This window comes from Alosa alosa, chromosome 20 (assembly GCF_017589495.1).
Source record: "Alosa alosa isolate M-15738 ecotype Scorff River chromosome 20, AALO_Geno_1.1, whole genome shotgun sequence".
In the NCBI taxonomy this organism is placed as follows: domain Eukaryota; kingdom Metazoa; phylum Chordata; class Actinopteri; order Clupeiformes; family Clupeidae; genus Alosa; species Alosa alosa.
Window position 1 is genome coordinate 3,464,317 of NC_063208.1, and position 19,652 is coordinate 3,483,968.

At 47.5% G+C, this 19,652-nt stretch overlaps 2 protein-coding genes across 2 annotated transcripts; both read right to left on the minus strand.

The window, feature by feature from the left end:
* Window positions 1–219: 219 nt before the first annotated feature.
* LOC125285190 (T-complex protein 1 subunit gamma-like) lies at window positions 220–9,441 on the minus strand. Its single transcript, XM_048229496.1, has 14 exons — window positions 9,347–9,441; window positions 8,679–8,740; window positions 8,446–8,496; window positions 8,269–8,331; window positions 7,704–7,800; window positions 6,997–7,114; window positions 6,539–6,725; window positions 6,181–6,330; window positions 5,710–5,842; window positions 5,051–5,132; window positions 4,545–4,725; window positions 2,169–2,414; window positions 1,773–1,904; window positions 220–734 (listed from the first exon to the last, which is right to left on the minus strand). Exons 1-14 carry the CDS (start codon window positions 9,375–9,377, stop codon window positions 642–644), a joined length of 1,626 nt encoding a protein of 541 aa, XP_048085453.1. The 5' UTR covers window positions 9,378–9,441; the 3' UTR covers window positions 220–641.
* A 254-nt stretch (window positions 9,442–9,695) lies between these two features.
* On the minus strand, window positions 9,696–19,316 carry pdia8 (protein disulfide isomerase family A, member 8). Its single transcript, XM_048229409.1, has 13 exons — window positions 19,049–19,316; window positions 18,378–18,456; window positions 17,792–17,909; window positions 17,366–17,473; window positions 16,505–16,634; window positions 14,184–14,297; window positions 13,777–13,902; window positions 13,377–13,559; window positions 13,167–13,275; window positions 12,885–13,013; window positions 12,444–12,523; window positions 12,226–12,283; window positions 9,696–10,991 (listed from the first exon to the last, which is right to left on the minus strand). Exons 1-13 carry the CDS (start codon window positions 19,207–19,209, stop codon window positions 10,902–10,904), a joined length of 1,485 nt encoding a protein of 494 aa, XP_048085366.1. The 5' UTR covers window positions 19,210–19,316; the 3' UTR covers window positions 9,696–10,901.
* Window positions 19,317–19,652: the final 336 nt, after the last annotated feature.

The following is a 19,652-nucleotide window of genomic DNA, read 5'->3' on the forward strand; positions in this document are numbered from 1 at the left end:
AGAACACACACACACACACAGCTTACACAGAGAGAGAGAACACACACACACACACACACACACACACACACAGCTTACACAGAGAGAGAGAACACACACACACACACACACACACACATCCCTAATGAGAGAAAGCTGCTGTGTGAGTCTAGTGACAGTGGCAGTACGGAGTTGAATTCTGATGAGAAATAAATCTTTTGGCAGAAAAGAACACAGAAGGAACTGAAAAAGAAATGTATTTGGTTTACAGGAAGACCTCGGGAGAGATGGAGAGCGAGAGATGCTGTACCTGTGTTCTCTTGTACTGTATGCTGTACCTGTGTTCTCTTGTACTGTATGCTGTACCTGTGTTCTCTTGTACTGTATGCTGTACCTGTGTTCTCTTGTACTGTATGCTGTACCTGTGTTCTCTTATACTGTGTGCCTCTATGATCTCCTGTCTACAGGTCAAACAAGGCCTCTCCAGTGGGGAAATATATTTCAAGTGAACACCATAAAGGTGAAACTCTATCAGTAGCGTTTGGTAGTGGTGACTCGGCTGACTCGTTTAGTGATTATAAAAGGTGATCATGATACACGGTGGCTCTTTGCGACTTCTGTCTCCCGGGCGACGTGACGTGACGTGACGCGGCGTGGCGTCTCTACTCCGCCCCCTGGCCTCCGCCCGTCTGCTCGTCACCCTTCTTCTTGTGTCCCGACACGATGTCATCGATGCGCAGGAGCAGGATAGCCGTCTGCATTCCAGAGGGAGAGACGGAGGGATAGAGAGAGAGAGAGAGAGAGAGAGAAAAAGGAAGTGTGGGGGGGGTGGGGTGAGTATCTTTGTCTGCAGTCCCATGATCTTAAAGGGTAAGTATGAGACTGAAAGAAAAGCTTCGCTTCATTCCAGCGTCTGTAACCGTCTCCCCTCTAGTCTTAAACTCCTTCCTCTCACTCCCTTCTAGTCCCTTCTTAAACTTGCTTCACACACCTCCCCTAATCTTAAACTTGCTTCACACACCTCCCCTAATCTTAAACTTGCTTCACACACCTCCCCTAATCTTAAACTAGTTTCACACACCTCCCCTAATCTTAAACTAGTTTCACACACCTCCCCTAATCTTAAACTTGTTTCACACACCTCCTCTAGTTTTAAACTTGTTTCACACACCTTACACCTCCTCTACTCTAGTCTTAAACTTGTTTCACACACCTCCTCTAGTTTTAAACTTGTTTCACACACCTCCTTTAATCTTAAACTTGTTTCACACACCTCCTCTAATCTTAATCTTGTTTCACACACCTCCTCTAATCTTAATCTTGTTCCTCACGCTCTTAACCCCCCTCTCTCACCTCCTCTAATCTTAAACTTGTTCCTCTCACACCTCCTCTAATCTTAATCTTGTTCCTCGCGCTCCCCTCTAATCTTAATCTTAATCTTGTTCCTCGCGCTCCTAACCCCCCTCTCTCACCTCCTCTAATCTTAAAATTGTTCCTCTCTCACCTCCTCTAATCTTAATCTTGCTCCTCGTGCTCTTAACCCCGCTCTCTCACCTCCTCTAATCTTAATCATGTTCCTCGCGCTCTTAACCCCGCTCACCTCCTCTAATCTTAATCTTGTTCCTCTCTCACCTCCTCTAATCTTAATCTTGTTCCTCGCGCTCCCCTCTAATCTTAATCTTGCTCCTTGTGCTCTTAACCCCCCTCTCTCACCTCCTTTAATCTTAATCTTGCTTCTCTCACCTCCTCTAATCTTAATCTTGTTCCTGGTGCTCTTAACCCGGCTCTCTCACCTCCACTGCAGTCTTGTAGGTCTGGGCCTTGACGGCCAGCGGTTCCCAGATGCCCAGCGCTGCCATGTCTGCCAGGGTGCCTGTCTCCCCGTTCACCCCCCACGCAGAGTTCTTCTCCTGGCTGTGCTTCGCCTGCAGGACACACACACACACACACACACACACACACACACACACACACACACACAGGGGTTTACACACATGCAAATAAATATACTGTACATATTTATGCACATACAAATCAATATACTGTATACATTCACAGACATTCTGAAAATACTCACACCCACCCAAACATACACATACACAGACACACACTCTTGTGAGGTGAGTCTACAGATGGTACTAGATCCACAGTTCTGTATGGGAGGGCGTGGCACACACACACACTCTTACCCTGAGGGAGGTGAGTGTGCGGATGGTGCTGGATCCGCAGTTCTGGATGAGCGTGCGCGGCACGACCTCGAGGGCCTGTGCGGCGGCTCGGTAGGGCCACTGCTCCACGCCGGTCAGCGAGCGTGAGCGCTCCGTCAGCCGCTGGGACACGGCCATCTCAACAGCGCCCCCACCAGGCAGCAGGCACGGGTCCAGCAGCACGTTACGGCACACCTGCATGGCATCCTGCAGATTACGCTCCACCTCCTGCAACGCACACACACACAGGGAAAGTCAAACACACACAGAGGGAGAGTCAAACACACACACACACACACACACACAGAGGGAGAGTCAAAACACACACACACACACACACACACACACATAGAGGGAGAGTCAAACACACACACACACACACACACACACACACACACACACACACACACACACACACACACACACATAGAGGGAGAGTCAAACACACACACACATAAATGGAAGAGGAGAGTCAAACACACACACACACATAGAGGGAGAGTCAAACACACACACACACATAGAGGGAGAGTCAAACACACACACACACACACACACACACACACACACACACACACACACACACACACACACACACATAGAGGGAGAGTCAAACACACACACACACACACACACATAAATGGAAGAGGAGAGTCAAACACACACAGGAGGAGAGTTTCATACACACACAGACACACACACACACACACACAGAGACTCAAACACACACACACATCAGGGTTTCATAGTGCGCCCATTTCCTCTCTCATTACATGCGAAAGTAAAAATGATGCCGCATGAAAGTGCAAAAAAATATTTAGGGCGACTGGTGCGAATGACTTCTAACCATGTCAATGTTTGTCTACAAAATACACCGCAACATCGGTGAAACATTACTGGTGCAAACCATAGAACCACGTCAGCGAATTCAGCATAAAAAACTACACCTCCCATCAACGCTAGCAGTTACGCTGCTGTTGACTCGCTAGTAGTCGCTTCTATCAAATCCAAAAAAGCGCCAGAAAAAGCGGAAAGTTAGACTAGCCAGCCAAGATGCAAAGATAGAAGAAATTAGTTCTTCTATCCAATCAATTCATTGGATATCGGAGGAACAGGATGAGATTCTGAGAATGCAGTGAGAGAAGGAAAGGTAACCTAACATGCCTTTTAGCCCAGTTGACGTATTGGCTGCAATATGCAAAATATAGCTGTAGCTTAACAGGCACAAAAAAGTAGCCTCCGTAATACTCCCATTTTATTCAAAGGTAGAACACTACTGACAACTCCAGGCTTCCACGCATGCTTGTTTGTTTACAATCAATACAAGCTGAAGTGCAAAACGAAAAGTAGGCCTAACGTTTGCCTAATGCCCCAATCAATGCAGATATTTCAAATAAAAAACTAAAAGTATAAAACATATATCCTTGATTAGCCTATGTTGGGTTTTTGTGGAAGAGAAAATGGACTGTTTTAGTAGTAGTATTAGGCAGTATGCAGTCAGATAGGTCACCATGGGCATATTTGGTTTAGCTATAGATGGATTCACAAATAAATAAATTAGCCTACATTTGGCAGGATACTTGATATACAGGCTAAATGCAAATATGGCAATGTATTATATTATTTTACATTAACAAAATGTAGGAAAATAGAACAGACTGAAAATAAAGTAGGCACTGATCTTTAAAATCCTGTTTCCTGTAGCCTAAATGTTGTCAGTCATTCTTAATATTCGCAGTTGGTGCACTGGCATGTTTTAACTGTTAGCTGCAGTGTAATGTTAGATTATGTGTAAATTAAGTACAGAAGTGACTGTGCGCCCACATTTTTGTCTGTGCTCCTAAATTTTTTAACTTGGGCGCACAAGTGCTCCTGAAAAAAATGTTAGTGTAGAGCCCTGACACACACACATAAATGGAAGAGTCAAACACACACAGGAGGAGAGTTTCATACACACAGACACACACACACACACACACACAGACAGAGAAGGAGAGTCAAACATACACAGAGAAATGGATAGTCACACACACACACACACACACAGAAAAGAAGAGTCAAACACACACACCAGGGCTCGACATTAGTGGTTGCCCGGTTGCTCCTGGCTACCAAATTGTTACAAGTGGCAACCAAACCCTCATGCCTGGTTGCCAAGCTGGCAACCACTTGTAAAAGTTAATGTTGAGCCCTGACACACACACACACACACACACACACTATACACAGAAAAGGAGAGTAATACACACACCAGGAGGAGAGTGAAATCTCTCTCTCTCTCTCTCTCACTCACACACACACAGACACACACACACACACACACACACACACACACACACACACACACACACAGCGTACCGCCAGGATCTCCTTGCTGGCTCCTCTCAGGAGGATGGTGCAGGCTTTGGGCTCTTTGCACTCGGTGACGAAGGTGAAGTACTCGTCTCCGATCTTCTTCACCTCAAACAGACCGGCGCCCGTGCCCACATAGTCGTCCCGCAACTCGTCCGTCCGGCTCGCTATACGAGCACCGCACGCCCTGAGAGAGGGAGGAACGAGGGAGAGAGAGAGGAACGGGGGAGAGAGAGAGAGGAACGGGGGAGAGAGAGGAATGAGGGAGAGAGAGGAATGAGGGAGAGAGAGAGAGGAACGGGGGAGAGATAGAGAGGATATAAAGAAAAGAGAGAGATCGTAGCCTAGCCCAGCATAGTGCGCAACCCTAACTAGGTCTTCAAGATGGCCTCACCTGCACTGTGACCATGCGGCGACTACTAGACTCACCTGGCCATGCGGCGACTACTAGACTCACCTGACATGCGGCGACTACGAGACTCACGTGACCATGCGGCGACTACGAGACTCACCTGGCGATGCGGTGGTTGTCGGTCTTCCGGATGCGGCGGATGGCTGTGATGTTGGCCTTCATGAGGTAATGCTGAGCCAGGTCTGAAACAGACATCAACAGACCAGATCAGATCAGACAAGTTACAGACAGCAACAGACGTGAGTGTGTGTCAGATATCTAATATTCCCTTCTCTGGACACCAGGGGTGCGTTCAAGGTCCATGTGTTTTCTGAACAGTTCAATTTGAACGATTTGGAGTAAACATTCCATTTCACCATGAACCCTCCGTCCAGCTTCCTCACATGTTCCCAGAGAGCTGAAACACATCTACTGCTGCAAATGTTTGACTACATTTGGGACTTTTAACTCACTTCTGGGCAGGTCTGGTAAGCCTGATGATGTAAAAGACAGAAAGAGACAGTGTGTGTGTGTGTGTGTGTGTGTGTGTGTGTGTGTGTTACCTGATGCTTCCTTCTCTGTGAACACTAGGTCGGGCTTAACCCTGATGTCGTCAGTGTGTGTGTGTGTGTGTGTGTGTGTGTGTGTGTGTGTGTGTGTGTGTGTGTGTGTGCTAGCTGATACTCCCTTCTCTGTAAACACCAGGTCGGGCTTAACTCTAATGGGGTCAGTATGTGTGTGTCAGTATGTGTGTGTGTGAGTGAGTGTGTGTGTGTGTACCTGATACTCCCTTCTCTGTGAACATCAGGTCGGGCTTCACCCTGATGATGTCCTCACAGATCTGCTGGATGTACTCTTCCTCCATCTCCAGGATGCGGGTGAAGTCTTCCTCACGTGTGATCTCAATGTCCGTCTGCACACAGACACCAGCACACACACACGTGTCTCAGTCCTTCCATCTTCAGTATGTTGCAGTGTGTGTGTGTGTGTGTGGTACCTGGCTCTCTCCCTTCTTGTACTCCAGAGAGCAGTCCAGCAGCACGATGCGTGTGTGTGTGTGTGTATATATCTGTGTGTGTGTATATATCTGTGTGTGTGTGTATATATCTGTGTGTGTGTGTGTGTGTGTATATATCTGTGTGTGTGTGTGTGTGGTACCTGGCTCTCTCCCTTCTTGTACTCTAGAGAGCAGTCCAGCAGCACGATGCGTGTGTGTGTGTGTGTATATCTGTGTGTGTGTGTGTGTGGTACCTGGCTCTCTCCCTTCTTGTACTCTAGAGAGCAGTCCAGCAGCACGATGCGTGGGTTCTCGATCAGTCTGCGCATGCGGGGGTGTGTCACATCCTTGTTCACCATCACACCGTTCAACACACACGAGTCCTCGATTATGCCACCTGGAACCTAACAACCACACACCCCCCACACAAACACACAAACTTTACATTTGAGTTCTTATGCAAACACTCACTGTCAGTGTCACACTACACACACATGTGTAACCACAGCATGACAGCCTGTCTGGAGACCTTCAGGCGCTGCAGCTGGTGTGTGTGTGTGTGTGTGTGTGTGTGTGTGTGTGTGTGGGTAATCCGCTTTGGGAGAGCCGTACCTTCTCCACCTTGGCGTACTTCTTGATGTCGATCTCCTTGCGGCCGTTGGCCTCTGTCTCCACGGTGCGCACGGCGTCCAGGGCGATGCTGCAGGCCAGGCCAGACCAGCGGCTCAAGGCCTTAGTGTTGATGGCAGAGTTAATGATCTGCAGCATCATCTTCCTGTCATTCACATCTACAGGAGTGCTGCAGGGAGAGGGAGAGAGAGTGAGAGAGGATAGAGAGAGGGAGTGTGTGTGGAGTGTGTGTGTGGGTGTGTGAGTGTGGTGTTTGTGTGTGTGTGAGTGAGTGTGTGTGTGAGTGAGTGAGTGAGTGTGTGAGTGAGTGAGTGAGTGAGTGAGTGAGTGTGTGTGTGTGTGTGTGGTGTGTGTGTGTTGAACCTGATATCCTTGAGTGTGTTGAGCATGTACTCCAGTGTGTGTGTGTGTGTGTGTGTGTGTGTGTGTGTGTGTTGTACCTGATATCCTTGAGTGTGTTGAGCATGTCCTCCAGTGCCTGTCGGTAAGCACTGATTACAACTGTAGGGTGAATCTGCTGTTCCAGAAACTGCTCCGACACGGCCAACATTTCACCAGCTACACACACACACACACACACACACAAGAAGAAGAGTTGGATTAATCCAGACACAACATGAGGAGATAATACATAATCTACCCAAATCCACACACACACACACACACACAGCTGGACAGCTGAGTAAACATTGTGGTTTCTGACCCAGAATGATGACGGAAATGGTACCCATCCCCGACCTCCGCATCCTATGTACATATTCTACCCTAATCCACACACACACACACACACACAGTGCTGGAAAGCTATGTACATATTCTACACTAATCCACACACACACGAAAAGCTATGAGCATATTCTACCCTAATCCACACACACACGAAAAGCTATGTGCATATTCTACCCTAATCCACACACACACGAAAAGCTATGTGCATATTCTACCCTAATCCACACACACACACGGAAAGCTATGTGCATATTCTACCCTAATCCACACACACACACACACACAGTGCTGGAAAGCTATGTGCATATTCTACCCTAATCCACACACACACACACACACAGTGCTGGAAAGCTATGTACATATTCTACCCTAATCCACACACACACACAGTGCTGGAAAGCTATGTAAATATTCTGACCCAGGATGATGACAGACGTGGTTCCGTCTCCCACCTCCTCGTCCTGCGTACGACTGATCTCAATCATGGACTTGGCTGCAGGGTGCTGCACCTGGATCTGTGGGACACACACACACACACACACACACAGTTTGCTCAAATCTAACATTCTGGGACACCGATCTCACTTATACACTCAGTTCAGAGCTGACATACTCTCTCTCTACTACACACACACACACATGCACACACACACACACACACACAACTCAAAGCTGACACATGCTCTCCCTCTCTCTTCTAAACACACACACACAGACACGTTGTGCTAAAAGCTGAAACACTCTTTTTTTCTACTACACACACCCACACACAGCTGAAAGCTGAGGCTCGTGGGCTGTTCTCAACCCTGCAGTCTGGAGGAGATGTAAAACACACACACACACATAGTTCAGGCACAGCTGATACTGGTACACTGATCTCACTTATACACTCAAAGCTCTCAACACTCTCTCTCTACAGCACACACACTCACACACACAGCCCTGGGGTCTGGTGGAGACGTCATATGTCCCCCGGCTCTTACCTCTCTAAGGATGGCGTTGCCATCGTTGGTCATCACGATCCCACCCATGGGATCCAGCAGCATCTGTGTGTGAACACCGACACAACAAAATGAAGACACACACACACACACACACACACACACACACACCTTATGGCGCTATAATCTACAACCGAATGGAACTGAACTTCCTCTCACCTTCATCATGGCCCTCGGTCCGAGACATGTTCTGATGACATCAGCGATGGTCTAGAGAGAAAGGGAGAGGGTCAACACACACACACACACACACACCGACACACACACTCACAGACAACAGACTCAAAACTGTATTGCTGTGGGGTCAACAGACTAACCCACCCCGCCCGTCCCGACAGCAGATCCCATGCTTAGGGAGGTCCCTTAATTCCCCATGCCTACAGCCCCCTCACCTTGGCCGCGCTGATGTTGCCTGTCTGCACCTTACGGCCAGACTCTCTCTTGATGTTCTGGTCTGGAAGAGGAACACAGAGGGATTCATAGTTTATATAGCATCAATGACACATCACATGAACACATGATCCTCATCACACTCAAAGCCATCTGATTGTGGGCAATTATAACCACATTTTTCACATTCCTAAACTATCTAGGCCAAGGAACGGTTGCACACATATCCCACTGCAGTCATTAAGTGCAAACATTTTGAGAAAAGATAATCAATCGGATGGTCACGGCATTCTGACAGCCTGCGCGTTGTATCCTAGGAACTGGGCGTTGCTCCGTCGGTTCAACAACTGACATCACAGTACAGTCTGGAAAACGTTACACCACAACTGAACGCCTTTCCTGTATCAGTCTTTTACCGTTACGCGCAAAGACCATTGTGATACAACCTATTTTTTACAGTTTATGGATATGACAGACATTTAACGTTAACGGTCTTCCTTTGTCATACCTCATATGACCACATGCTTGTAGTAGCTAGCGAGCTAGCACTAGCTAGCACTGCAGCCCGGGTACAATTACAGCACTGTTATTTAACAACGAAGCCCCCGGCCATACCCTAACAGAAACCATTTTAATAACACAGACTTTGGAGAAATTATTTCAAACTCACTCAGAACTAGGACCTGTCCTCCACCCAACATTTTAATCGACTCGTGGTCTTACACAGGCAGGTTTCAGCACCGGCAGAGTAGAAGGAGGAGACAGTGTACAGGAGGCGGGACGTGAAGCCCTCAAACCAATCATATTCGAGGCAGAGTGACATCGCCTGATATAAGCCTATCAGCAAAAGGGAACTAGACAGCTTTGCCATGGGAACAGACAGTTGACAGTGACAATCATGGCCATATATGCCCATGCGTTGGTAGAAATAGCCAAGCCTGTATGTTAATGGGGTCAAAAAGATGTACCCAACTATTATCAATTATTCACTCTCACATGAAAGACATGTACACATTGGATATTTAAGTAGCTATTTTTTAATAAACCATGCCAGCATTTCTTTTGGAATGAGACATAGGAACATGACAAATGATACGAGGTAAATCCCATTCCTAAATACAAAAAAACGTGGTTTATTACACAAAATTTACATGTCACAGTATTATGAATAAATAAGGCTGTAAAATATTATAACAAAATGGCAATTGCTGGAAAATCCAGTCATTTTTCTCAAATCAGGCTTCTTGAACAATACCCATAAATATCTATAAATAACTAAATACATAAATAACAAGCAGCTCATCACTCTGTAAGAACATCCAAAAGGGAAACTCTGGATGTTTCCAGATATTCAAACAATTCAATAAAAAGAACACAAAATCCCTTCAGAGCGTTGCTGGGCCATCAAATCCAACAGTTGACGGAAAGACACCGTGTCGTCAGATCCAACAGGTGATGCGGTCACACACCGCGCCGTCAGATCCTACAGGCGATGCGGTCAAGGTATGGGCCGTTGGATCCGACAGGTGATGTGGTTGCGGGCAGTTGGATCCGACAGGTGATGTGGTTGCGGGCAGATGGATCCGACAGGTGATGTGGTTGCGGGCAGTGTGTCCTACTGGGCTGTTCTCAGTGCAGTGACGGTCTACAGAGCGGCATTGTTACAGTAAGCAGCGGGATGTGATGGAGGCCTATCCCTTATGGCGCAGTGCAGAGGCAGAGGAGAGGGAGAGACAGCACAGAGCTCTTTCTCTAAAGAAACATGGCCTTAGGTCTCCACATACCTTCTGTCAGTGGCATACACAGATGAGTCTTCAGAAACCAGGAATCCATATGAACCTGACTGTCTTTTAAAAAATGCTCCAATGCTAATAGCATTACAAGGTTACTAAAATTGCCCCATGGTATTGTTGGGAACTTCAGCAAATCAGAAAGGGGCAAACCCTGGTCCTCAGGGCAGAACCAGCCTCCAGGGTGGACACGGATTGGATGGGCCGCCATCTCCTCATCATCAGCAGCTCCTGGGAGCCTGAGTGAGGCTTCTTAATTTTAGCTAAAACCCACAGTGCTTAACAGAACAGTCAAGTAAATATTGGTAGTGTTATATACAGTAGACAAAAAGCAAACCAACTAACCAAACAAACAAACAAAAAAAATATAACAGGAAGAAACAGATTGTTCCCAGTCCAGTGTCTGTAAACTACACTTCCCAGAGTGCAGCAGCTCTACAGTTCCTGCCTGGCTCCATTCAGCACTGGTGCATGTGTGGCCTCCCTCTTCAGGAAGTTCAGCAAGTCCTTCACCTCACGGGCCCCCTGGAAACAGCAGCATGTAACACTGCAGTCAGAGTATTCTAATACAGATGGAAGTACTTCTACTGCAGAGCATTCTAATACCGATGGAAGTGCTTCTACTGCAGTCAGAGTATTCTAATACAGATGGAAGTATTTCTACTGCAGTCAGAGTATTCTGATACAGATGGAAGTATTTCTACTGCAGTCAGAGTATTCTAATACAGATGGAAGTACTTCTACTGCAGTCAGAGTATTCTAATACAGATGGAAGTGCTTCTACTGCAGTCAGAGTATTCTGATACAGATGGAAGTGCTTCTACTGCAGTCAGAGTATTCTAATAGAGATGGAAGTACTTATATCATCATTTCCCAACCCATGTGGGGGTCACCTGAAATTCAAATGGGGTCACCTGAGATACTGGGTCTCTTACAATTGAGCAGTACATCACATTAAAACATACATACATTAAATACAAAATATAAAAAAACTCCATGATATCCAATATATGGAAGTACTTATACTGCAGTTGGTGTATTGTAATAGAGATGGAAGTAATTATACTGCAGTCAGAGTATTCTGATAGAGGTGATGTTTTAGTTTTAATTTAGTTTTAAAGGGAAACTTGGCAAGATTTCCCCCTCTGCTGGAGAAATTGTGCATTATGCTATTTCAAACTGTGGAAAAAGGTAACATAAAGCACATGGATTTGTTTACAAACTAGCAAAACGGTTAGCATAAGTTTGGCAGACAATGTGGATGTTACAAGGTAAGAAACACGATTTAAAACTAGTTCCTTGTTTCTCACTTCTCTTTCCGGGACGGTAGTTTCAATGTTGCAAGGTTGGTTTTCCGCCTGGGGACGCTAGGGGCAGCGGGGAAAGTCACCATTTTCCCCGGAACAGGTCATTTAACCATCCAAATGATTTCTAAACGGATTTATTACGTTGAAATAGTTGACAAGTTCCCCTTTAATTCAGAGATTCTGCTAGGAATGGCAGCGATCACTGCATTGTGATCTGGATGGTAGTGGGGCTGCAACTAGCGATTCTTTAAGTCATAGTCAGGGTTGATTATTTTCCAGATGAATTAATTAGTTGTTTGATAGCAGTTCAAGTTGCTGTTGGGTTGAATTACAGTATCAGACAAGTTTGGGCTGCTGTGAAATTACCTGCCAATCACTGGTGGGTAGGGTGTGTGTGTGTGTGTGTGTGTGTGTGTGTGTGTGTGTGACTGGTTAGCGGTGTTGAGACTTACATCATAGCGTCTGGGTTCATCCTTCTTCCCCCTGGCAGCAAAATAGATGGTGGGGTACCTGCACACACACACACACACACACACACACACACACACGTCAAAAACTTATACACACACACACCAGTCAAATAGTCATACACAGACACACACACAGCTGGCAACTCACCCAGGTGCACACACACACACACACACACACACACACACAGCTGGCAACTCACCCAGGCACATCGTAGCCCACCGGCACATCATTGGCTGTGGCGTCCATCTTGGCAACAACAATGTTGGGGTCACTGGCAAGCTGGAAGGAAATGACATCAACAAAACACAACGTGTAACATCCTGTTTACAATAAGTATGAGGGGGTGAGATGACATTAAATACATATATGAAAGTGAAATACCATAAAGTAATACGACATGTGTGATGATGGCCTTAGAGATTTGAAAGTAGTTGTGTGTGTGTGAAGAAAGGAGAGACCTGCTTACCTGCTCTGCGAGCTCTATGTATTTGGGCTCCAGCTTCTTGCAGTGCGTGTGTGTGTGTGTGTGTGTGTGAAGAAAGGAGAGACCTGCTTACCTGCTCTGCGAGCTCTATGTATTTGGGCTCCAGCTTCTTGCAGTGTGTGTGTGTGTGTGTGTGTGTGTGTGAGACCTGCTTACCTGCTCTGCGAGCTCTATGTATTTTGGCTCCAGCTTCTTGCAGTGTCCACACCAGGGTGCGTAGAATTCTATCAGGACGTCTTTCTCTGGGTCATTCACAAGCTCATCGAAGTTATCAGCCACCACCACCTACACACACACACACACACAGAGAGCAGTGCTTTCAGGAAACACAATAGGGAACAATTTCTTTCACCAGTACCGTATCAGTATAATTGGTGTAAACAATAACAACACAGAAATTCATCTTCCTCTTTATACACACACACACACACACCTCACCTTGACAGGGCCTCTGTTGGGGGAGGGGATGGGTTCTGATTTAACATATCTCTTCAGTCGTCCAGCAAAGTAGTCATCAAGGAACCTCTCCAGAGACTTCCCATCTCTCCTGCAACACACACACACACACGTGAGCTCCTTTCTCATGATGTGTTTGTGGTCTTGTTCCCTCCCCCACACACACACACACACACACACACACACACGTACGTGAACTCCTCTCTCATGGTGTACTTGTGTCCCAGTCGCGTTCGGATGGTGACGAAGGGGAGGTCTCCTCCATCGGACGTGCCTAGACCAAAATCCTCCTCCAACTCGTCCTGGAAGTCCTTCCGATTGGCCACAGCAAACGTCAATCCCTCAGACACAAACCCAGATCCCACCTTCATCACCCTGAGAGAGAGAGAGAGAGAGAGAGAGAGAGAGAGAGAGAGCCATCCATCAATTTGGGCTTCAGAGACTCTGCAGACACACACAGACACACACACACAGACACCCTACTGCCCTCCGCTTCAGAGGCTAAGCTTCACACACACACACACACACACACAGAGAGAGAGCCCCTGTCGCCCATTGCTTCAGCAGTTGGGGGTGGGTGGGTGTAGTTCACCTATTTCTCCAGTAGTTGGAGCCCTTGGGGTTGCGTCTGTAGTCCAGGTCATAGTAAGCGGTCAGCAGGTCCCTCTGCCTGAGCTTGTCCTTATTCTCAGGGGTGAGGTGGGGACACATCCCAAAGCTGCAGACAAGAGAGACATGATCACACACACACACAAACAAACAAACAAGAGAGAGCAAAATTATTCACTCTCTCACTTTCCATTATTCACACTCCCAGCCACACACACACACACACACACTCACACACTCACACTCACACTCACACGCACACGACAACAGTCAGCAGCTAGTGTTATGATTAGTAATGACTTCTCCCTTTGTACACAAGTGCCCCATGAAGTAAGCCTAGAGCCTGATTAGGGTACACACACACACACACACACACAGATTAGAGCTCACATGTTGTCTCTGATGAAGCGCCGGAGAGCAGCACTGGTCACGGTGTCTGTGAACTTCAGCGCCCCGTCCTCAAACACACTACTCAGCCGCGGGGGACGGAACAGCACCACACCCCTGGAGAGAGACGGAGAGGAGGATCAGTATGGACACACACACACACACACACACACTACACACACAGGGGACGGAACAGCACCACTCCCCTGGAGAGAGACGGAGAGGAGGATCAGTATGGACACACACACACACACTACACACACATACACACACACAGGGGAAGGAACAGCACCACTCCCCTGGAGTAGAGTTTAGATTCTCTGCCCGAGCCCGAACTTGACACGACCCGACCCGCGGGCTGGATCGGGCCGATATTTCCAGCCACTATCCTCGGGCCGGGCCGGTCCTTGATCAAGGTTTCTTTTTTTTTTTTTTTTTTTTTTTAAATCATTAGCCTACTTGGGTGGGGAGCTAAAGCTATGCCATAGTCAGACTCAGAAATATTATATATTTATCAAAGTAGGCCTAAGTAACAAGTGTATACAAAGTTATACAAGTTAGGCTCAGAGTTACAAAATGTCATTTGTAATGTCATCTGTGCAACACGTGTCATGCGCAGCTTCTCCACTCGCACGCATCCCACCGGGCCTGCTGTGCTGTATTGTGTAGCTCACGCGATCACACCGACTGCTGTGCTGTATTGTGTAGCTCCGCACGATCACACCGGGCCTGCTGTGCTGTATTGTGTAGCTCACGCGATCACACGGGCCTGCTGTGCTGTATTGTGCTCAATCCGATCACACCGGGCCTGCTGTGCTGTATTGTGCAGCTCACGATCCCACGACGGGCCTGCTGTGCTGTATTGTGTAGCTCACGATCACACCGGGCCTGCTGTGCTGTATTGTGTAGCTCCACGATCACACCGGGCCTGCTGTGCTGTATTGTGTAGCTCACGCATCACACCGGACCTGCTGTGCTGTATTGTGTAGCTCACGCATCACACCTGCTGTGCTGTATTGTGCAGCTCACTGCTGTGCTGTATTGTGCAGCTCACGCATCCCACCGGGCCTGCTGTGCTGTATTGTGTAGCTCACTGCTGTGCTGTATTGTGTAGCTCACTGCTGTGCTGTATTGTGTAGCTCACTGCTGTGCTGTATTGTGCAGCTCACTGCTGTGCTGTATTGTGTAGCTCACTGCTGTGCTGTATTGTGTAGCTCACTGCTGTGCTGTATTGTGTAGCTCACTGCTGTGCTGTATTGTGTAGCTCACTGCTGTGCTGTATTGTGTAGCTCACTGCTGTGCTGTATTGTGTAGCTTAAGTGCAACGTGAAGCTTGAAGATGTAAAGAAAAAAAATGAAAACAGGAGAAATAACTTCGAGCAAGTTTGGAGAAAAGTCGGAGGTATGCATTTGTCAGGTATGCTTTGTTGCGTGCATTAAGTGTGCACGATGTTCACCTATGACACCAAAAAGACTTTAAGATGAACATGAAGCAGGCTTGCCATCGCAGAAATAATGATAGCCAGCCTTCAATGTCCTCTTTTGTCACTTCTCCAAGCATAGGGCCTACACCTGAGAGCAAGGCAAGCCCTCACAGAGAAATGCGTTGAGTTTTGCTGCAGGGACATAATTTTACGTTGTAAGTGGCTTACGTTTCTTCATTCGGATTCATTTGCAATCCATTCCATTCTGAATAAACAAACACAGTTTACATTCTTCATCCTCCGCTGCATTATTCATTAATATAATTCTAAACGGATTTCTGTAGCTCAAACAGCTCGGAATTGTAGTTGAGAACGTCAGTTATAATGGCCCACGTATTTTAAAAATGTCGGGTTTAAATCGGGCTCGGGCTCATAATTACAGTTAATGTGTCGGGCCGGGTCGGGCTCGGGCACAATGTGCACGGGCTTGGGTAGGGTCGGGCTTGATTTTTTGGGCCCGATCTAAGCTCTACCCTGGAGAGATGGAGAGGAGGATCAGTATGGACACACACACACACACACACACAGGGGACGGAACAGCACCACTCCCCTGGAGAGAGATGGAGAGGAGGATCAGTATGGACGCGCACACACACAGACACACACACACACACTTTTACTCTGTGTCCATGCCGTGTTTGAGTCCTAGCTGCAGGTCGGTGGAGTGGCCATAGCGGTAGTTATCTCTCATGGTGTCACACACACACACACACACACACACACTCTTACTCTGTGTCCATGCCGTGTTTGAGTCCTAGCTGCAGGTCGGTGGAGTGGCCAAAGCGGTAGTTATCTCTCATGGTGTCACACACACACACACACACACACACACACTCTTACTCTGTGTCCATGCCGTGTTTGAGTCCTAGCTGCAGGTTGGTGGAGTGGCCAAAGCGGTAGGTATCTCTCATGGCTGCAGCAGCTCTGAGGAACTCGGCCAGCTGGGGGCTGTCACTACTGGAGAAGAAACCTGCAGAGGAGGAGGAGAGGAGGAGGAGGAGAGGGGAAGAAGAGGAGAGGAGGAGGAAGATGAGGAGGAGAGGGGAAGAGGAGGAGAGGAGGAGGAAGAGGAGGAGAGGAGGAGGAAGATGAGGAGAGGGGAAGAGGAGGAGGAGGAGAGGAGGAGGAGGAGAGGGGAAGAGGAGGAGAGGAGGAGGAAGATGAGGAGGAGAGGGGAAGAGGAGGAGAGGAGGGGAAGAGGAGGAGGAGGAAGAGGAGAAGGAGGAGGATAGGGGAAGAGGAGGAGGAGGAGGAGGAGGAGGAGAGGAGAAGGGAAGTAGAGGAAGGGGACAAAGGGAGAAGGGGACATGTTGGCACCTCGCTCTCTTTTGAAATACTTTTCACCACCATGTTCTTTTGCCTGCTTTAGTGCATTACTGTATCAAATTTGGTGTGTGTGTGTGTGTCTCTCACTTTACTCCACCACTATGTTAGCATCACCATAGTGATTATAGTTACACACCCACTACACTGTACACTGGCATCAACATAGCAATTATAGTTACGCACCCACTACATTTGCATCACCATTAGTGATACACCCACTACACTGGCATCACCATAGTGATTATAGTTACGCACCCACTACACTGGCATCACCATAGTGATTATAGTCACTCACCCACTACAATGGCATCACCATAGTGATTATAGTCACTCACCCACTACACTGGCATCACCATAGTAATTATAGTTACTCACCCACTACACTGACATCAAAGTTATCGATGAAGGCATCAAGAAGTTCTTCAGTGGACAGGGAGTAGGAATTGGGTCCTGCGTTCTTCTTCATGTACTTCACCATGCCATCTGCAAGGACAACAGCAGAGCTCAGTGGACAAGAAACAGGAACAGAGGAACCTTCTCCAAACAGTGCAGAAGGACGCTTCCTGCTTATGACCTCTGAGGATGTTCAACTTTAACACAGTTAGGACATGATACCCCACTGACACATCTAAGATCCTCATGCATCTTTATCATTTACACACACACACGCACTCACACACACTACCACCACCACCACACACACACACACACAGACAGACACACACACAGACAGACACACACACACACACACACACACCAGCAGACACAAACACAGACACACCACCACAAACACACACACACCTGCAGTACGAGGCCCATCATAGGCTGAAGATTCCTCTCCACTGCGGAAGATTTTGAGCGTTGGGTACCCTGTGACCCCAAAACGACTGCATGTGTCAGTGTTAGAGGTACAGTCCACCTGGAGGAACATAGACAGAGGAGGGGAGGAGAGGTAAGGAGAGGAGGGAGGAGGGAGAGGAGGGGGAGGGGGGGAGAGGGGAGGAGGGAGAGTGAGGGGAGGAGGGAGAGGGAGGAGAGAAGGAGAGGAGAGGAGGAGGGGAGAGGTAAGGAGAGGAGAGGAGAGGAGGGGAGGAGAGGAGAGGAGGAAAGGAGAGGAGGGGAGGAGAGGTAAGGAGAGGAGGGGAGGAGAGGTAAGGAGGGGAGGGGAGGAGGGGAGAGGAGAGGTAAGGAGAGGAGGGAGGAGAGGTAAGGAGGGGAGAGGAGGGGAGGAGAGGTAAGGAGAGGAGGGGAGGTAAGGAGAGAAAGAGGAGTAGAGAGGTGTAAGAAGATGATCAGCAATAACTGTGAAGTGCCCAGGGACATAACTGAGAAAATTGGCATGGCAACACTTGGACGTGTAAGTCAGTTAAACCAGAGAGCACAATACCTTAGCCAGAGCAACTATTCCTTTTAGACGAGAGGCGGCCAACTCAAAGTCTGGGGCAAGTTTCTTGCAATGACCACACCTGTGGAGGACCAGAGACCACAGTTATAACTACATTAGACAAGAGACGCCGTGGGTGGGGGAAAAAACTGACAATACAGTTTAAAGAGACTTAAAGAGAAGAGAAAGAGAAGTCACTCAGCCAGAACTTAGACTCAAGGAATAAACTATAATGGCTTAATTTACATGAGATTAATTTCCAAAATCATATTAGGCAAGTTGACATTCTACACAAGAATAATTAGCGAGCAATTTGGGCAGTTTACCTGTCAAGTACCACGCTCATTAGTTGAGCTTAACTGCCGTTAACATTAGACTTTCCATGTAATGTAATATGTCATTTTAGCGAATTACATCACAACGTAATGCCTGAAAACACAGTAGTGTCAGGAGGCATGCTGTGCCTTAGCAATTGCCTGCAAGCTAGCTTGTCATTTCAGTGAGTCTGGTCCGTTACTTAGACAATTAGAAGCTAACTAACATTAGCGAGAGCTAACGTTGGCCAGCACGGACTTTGACTGCCTAGATTTCTTCCCATGCATTCCCATAGACAGGAGGAAGGATGTATATTCATTTGGAGGACACCTAATGTCAACATTAGTTATTTTCCTCACCATGGCGCATAGAACTTCACTAGCATGGTCTCCTGCTCCGCCGCCAGGTAATCGAAGTCCGCGTCTCCGAGCTCCAAGACCGCACTGCGTGCGGCGACATGGACTGCAGCAAAGACAATGAATGATGCAAAAGCGGGAGTGTACAAAAGTATTGCTTTCATATTGCTCAAGGGTTAACCTGTAAACAGAAAATAGCGCAACAAAGGCGAGCGAATGCGGAGACGAGTCTCACACGCTTACTCCCGCTGTTACAAAATATAGTCTGGAAAATGAGAGGTGGGAGCAAGGGGTGAATTCGCCGGTAATCAGTGTTTTGATTGGTTAAGACACACACTGTTGCTTAGATGTAAGCTTAACACTGGGCGGTGTCTTTGTCAGTCAAACGCAGCAGTGCGACCACCGTTAGGACGGCATTTACAGGTTTTCAAGAAGACCATTAGGACTATTATGTAATAAATCAACACCGGAGGGTTGCATGTCAACAGTTGTGGTGTTACATGCTATGCAATAGTTGTTTGGAGTGTAATATTTTAATATTAGCAGTCTTCGTGGCCTCGATCCTAAACTTAACTGGGGGTCTCATTGCTTGCATATCTGCCTAAAG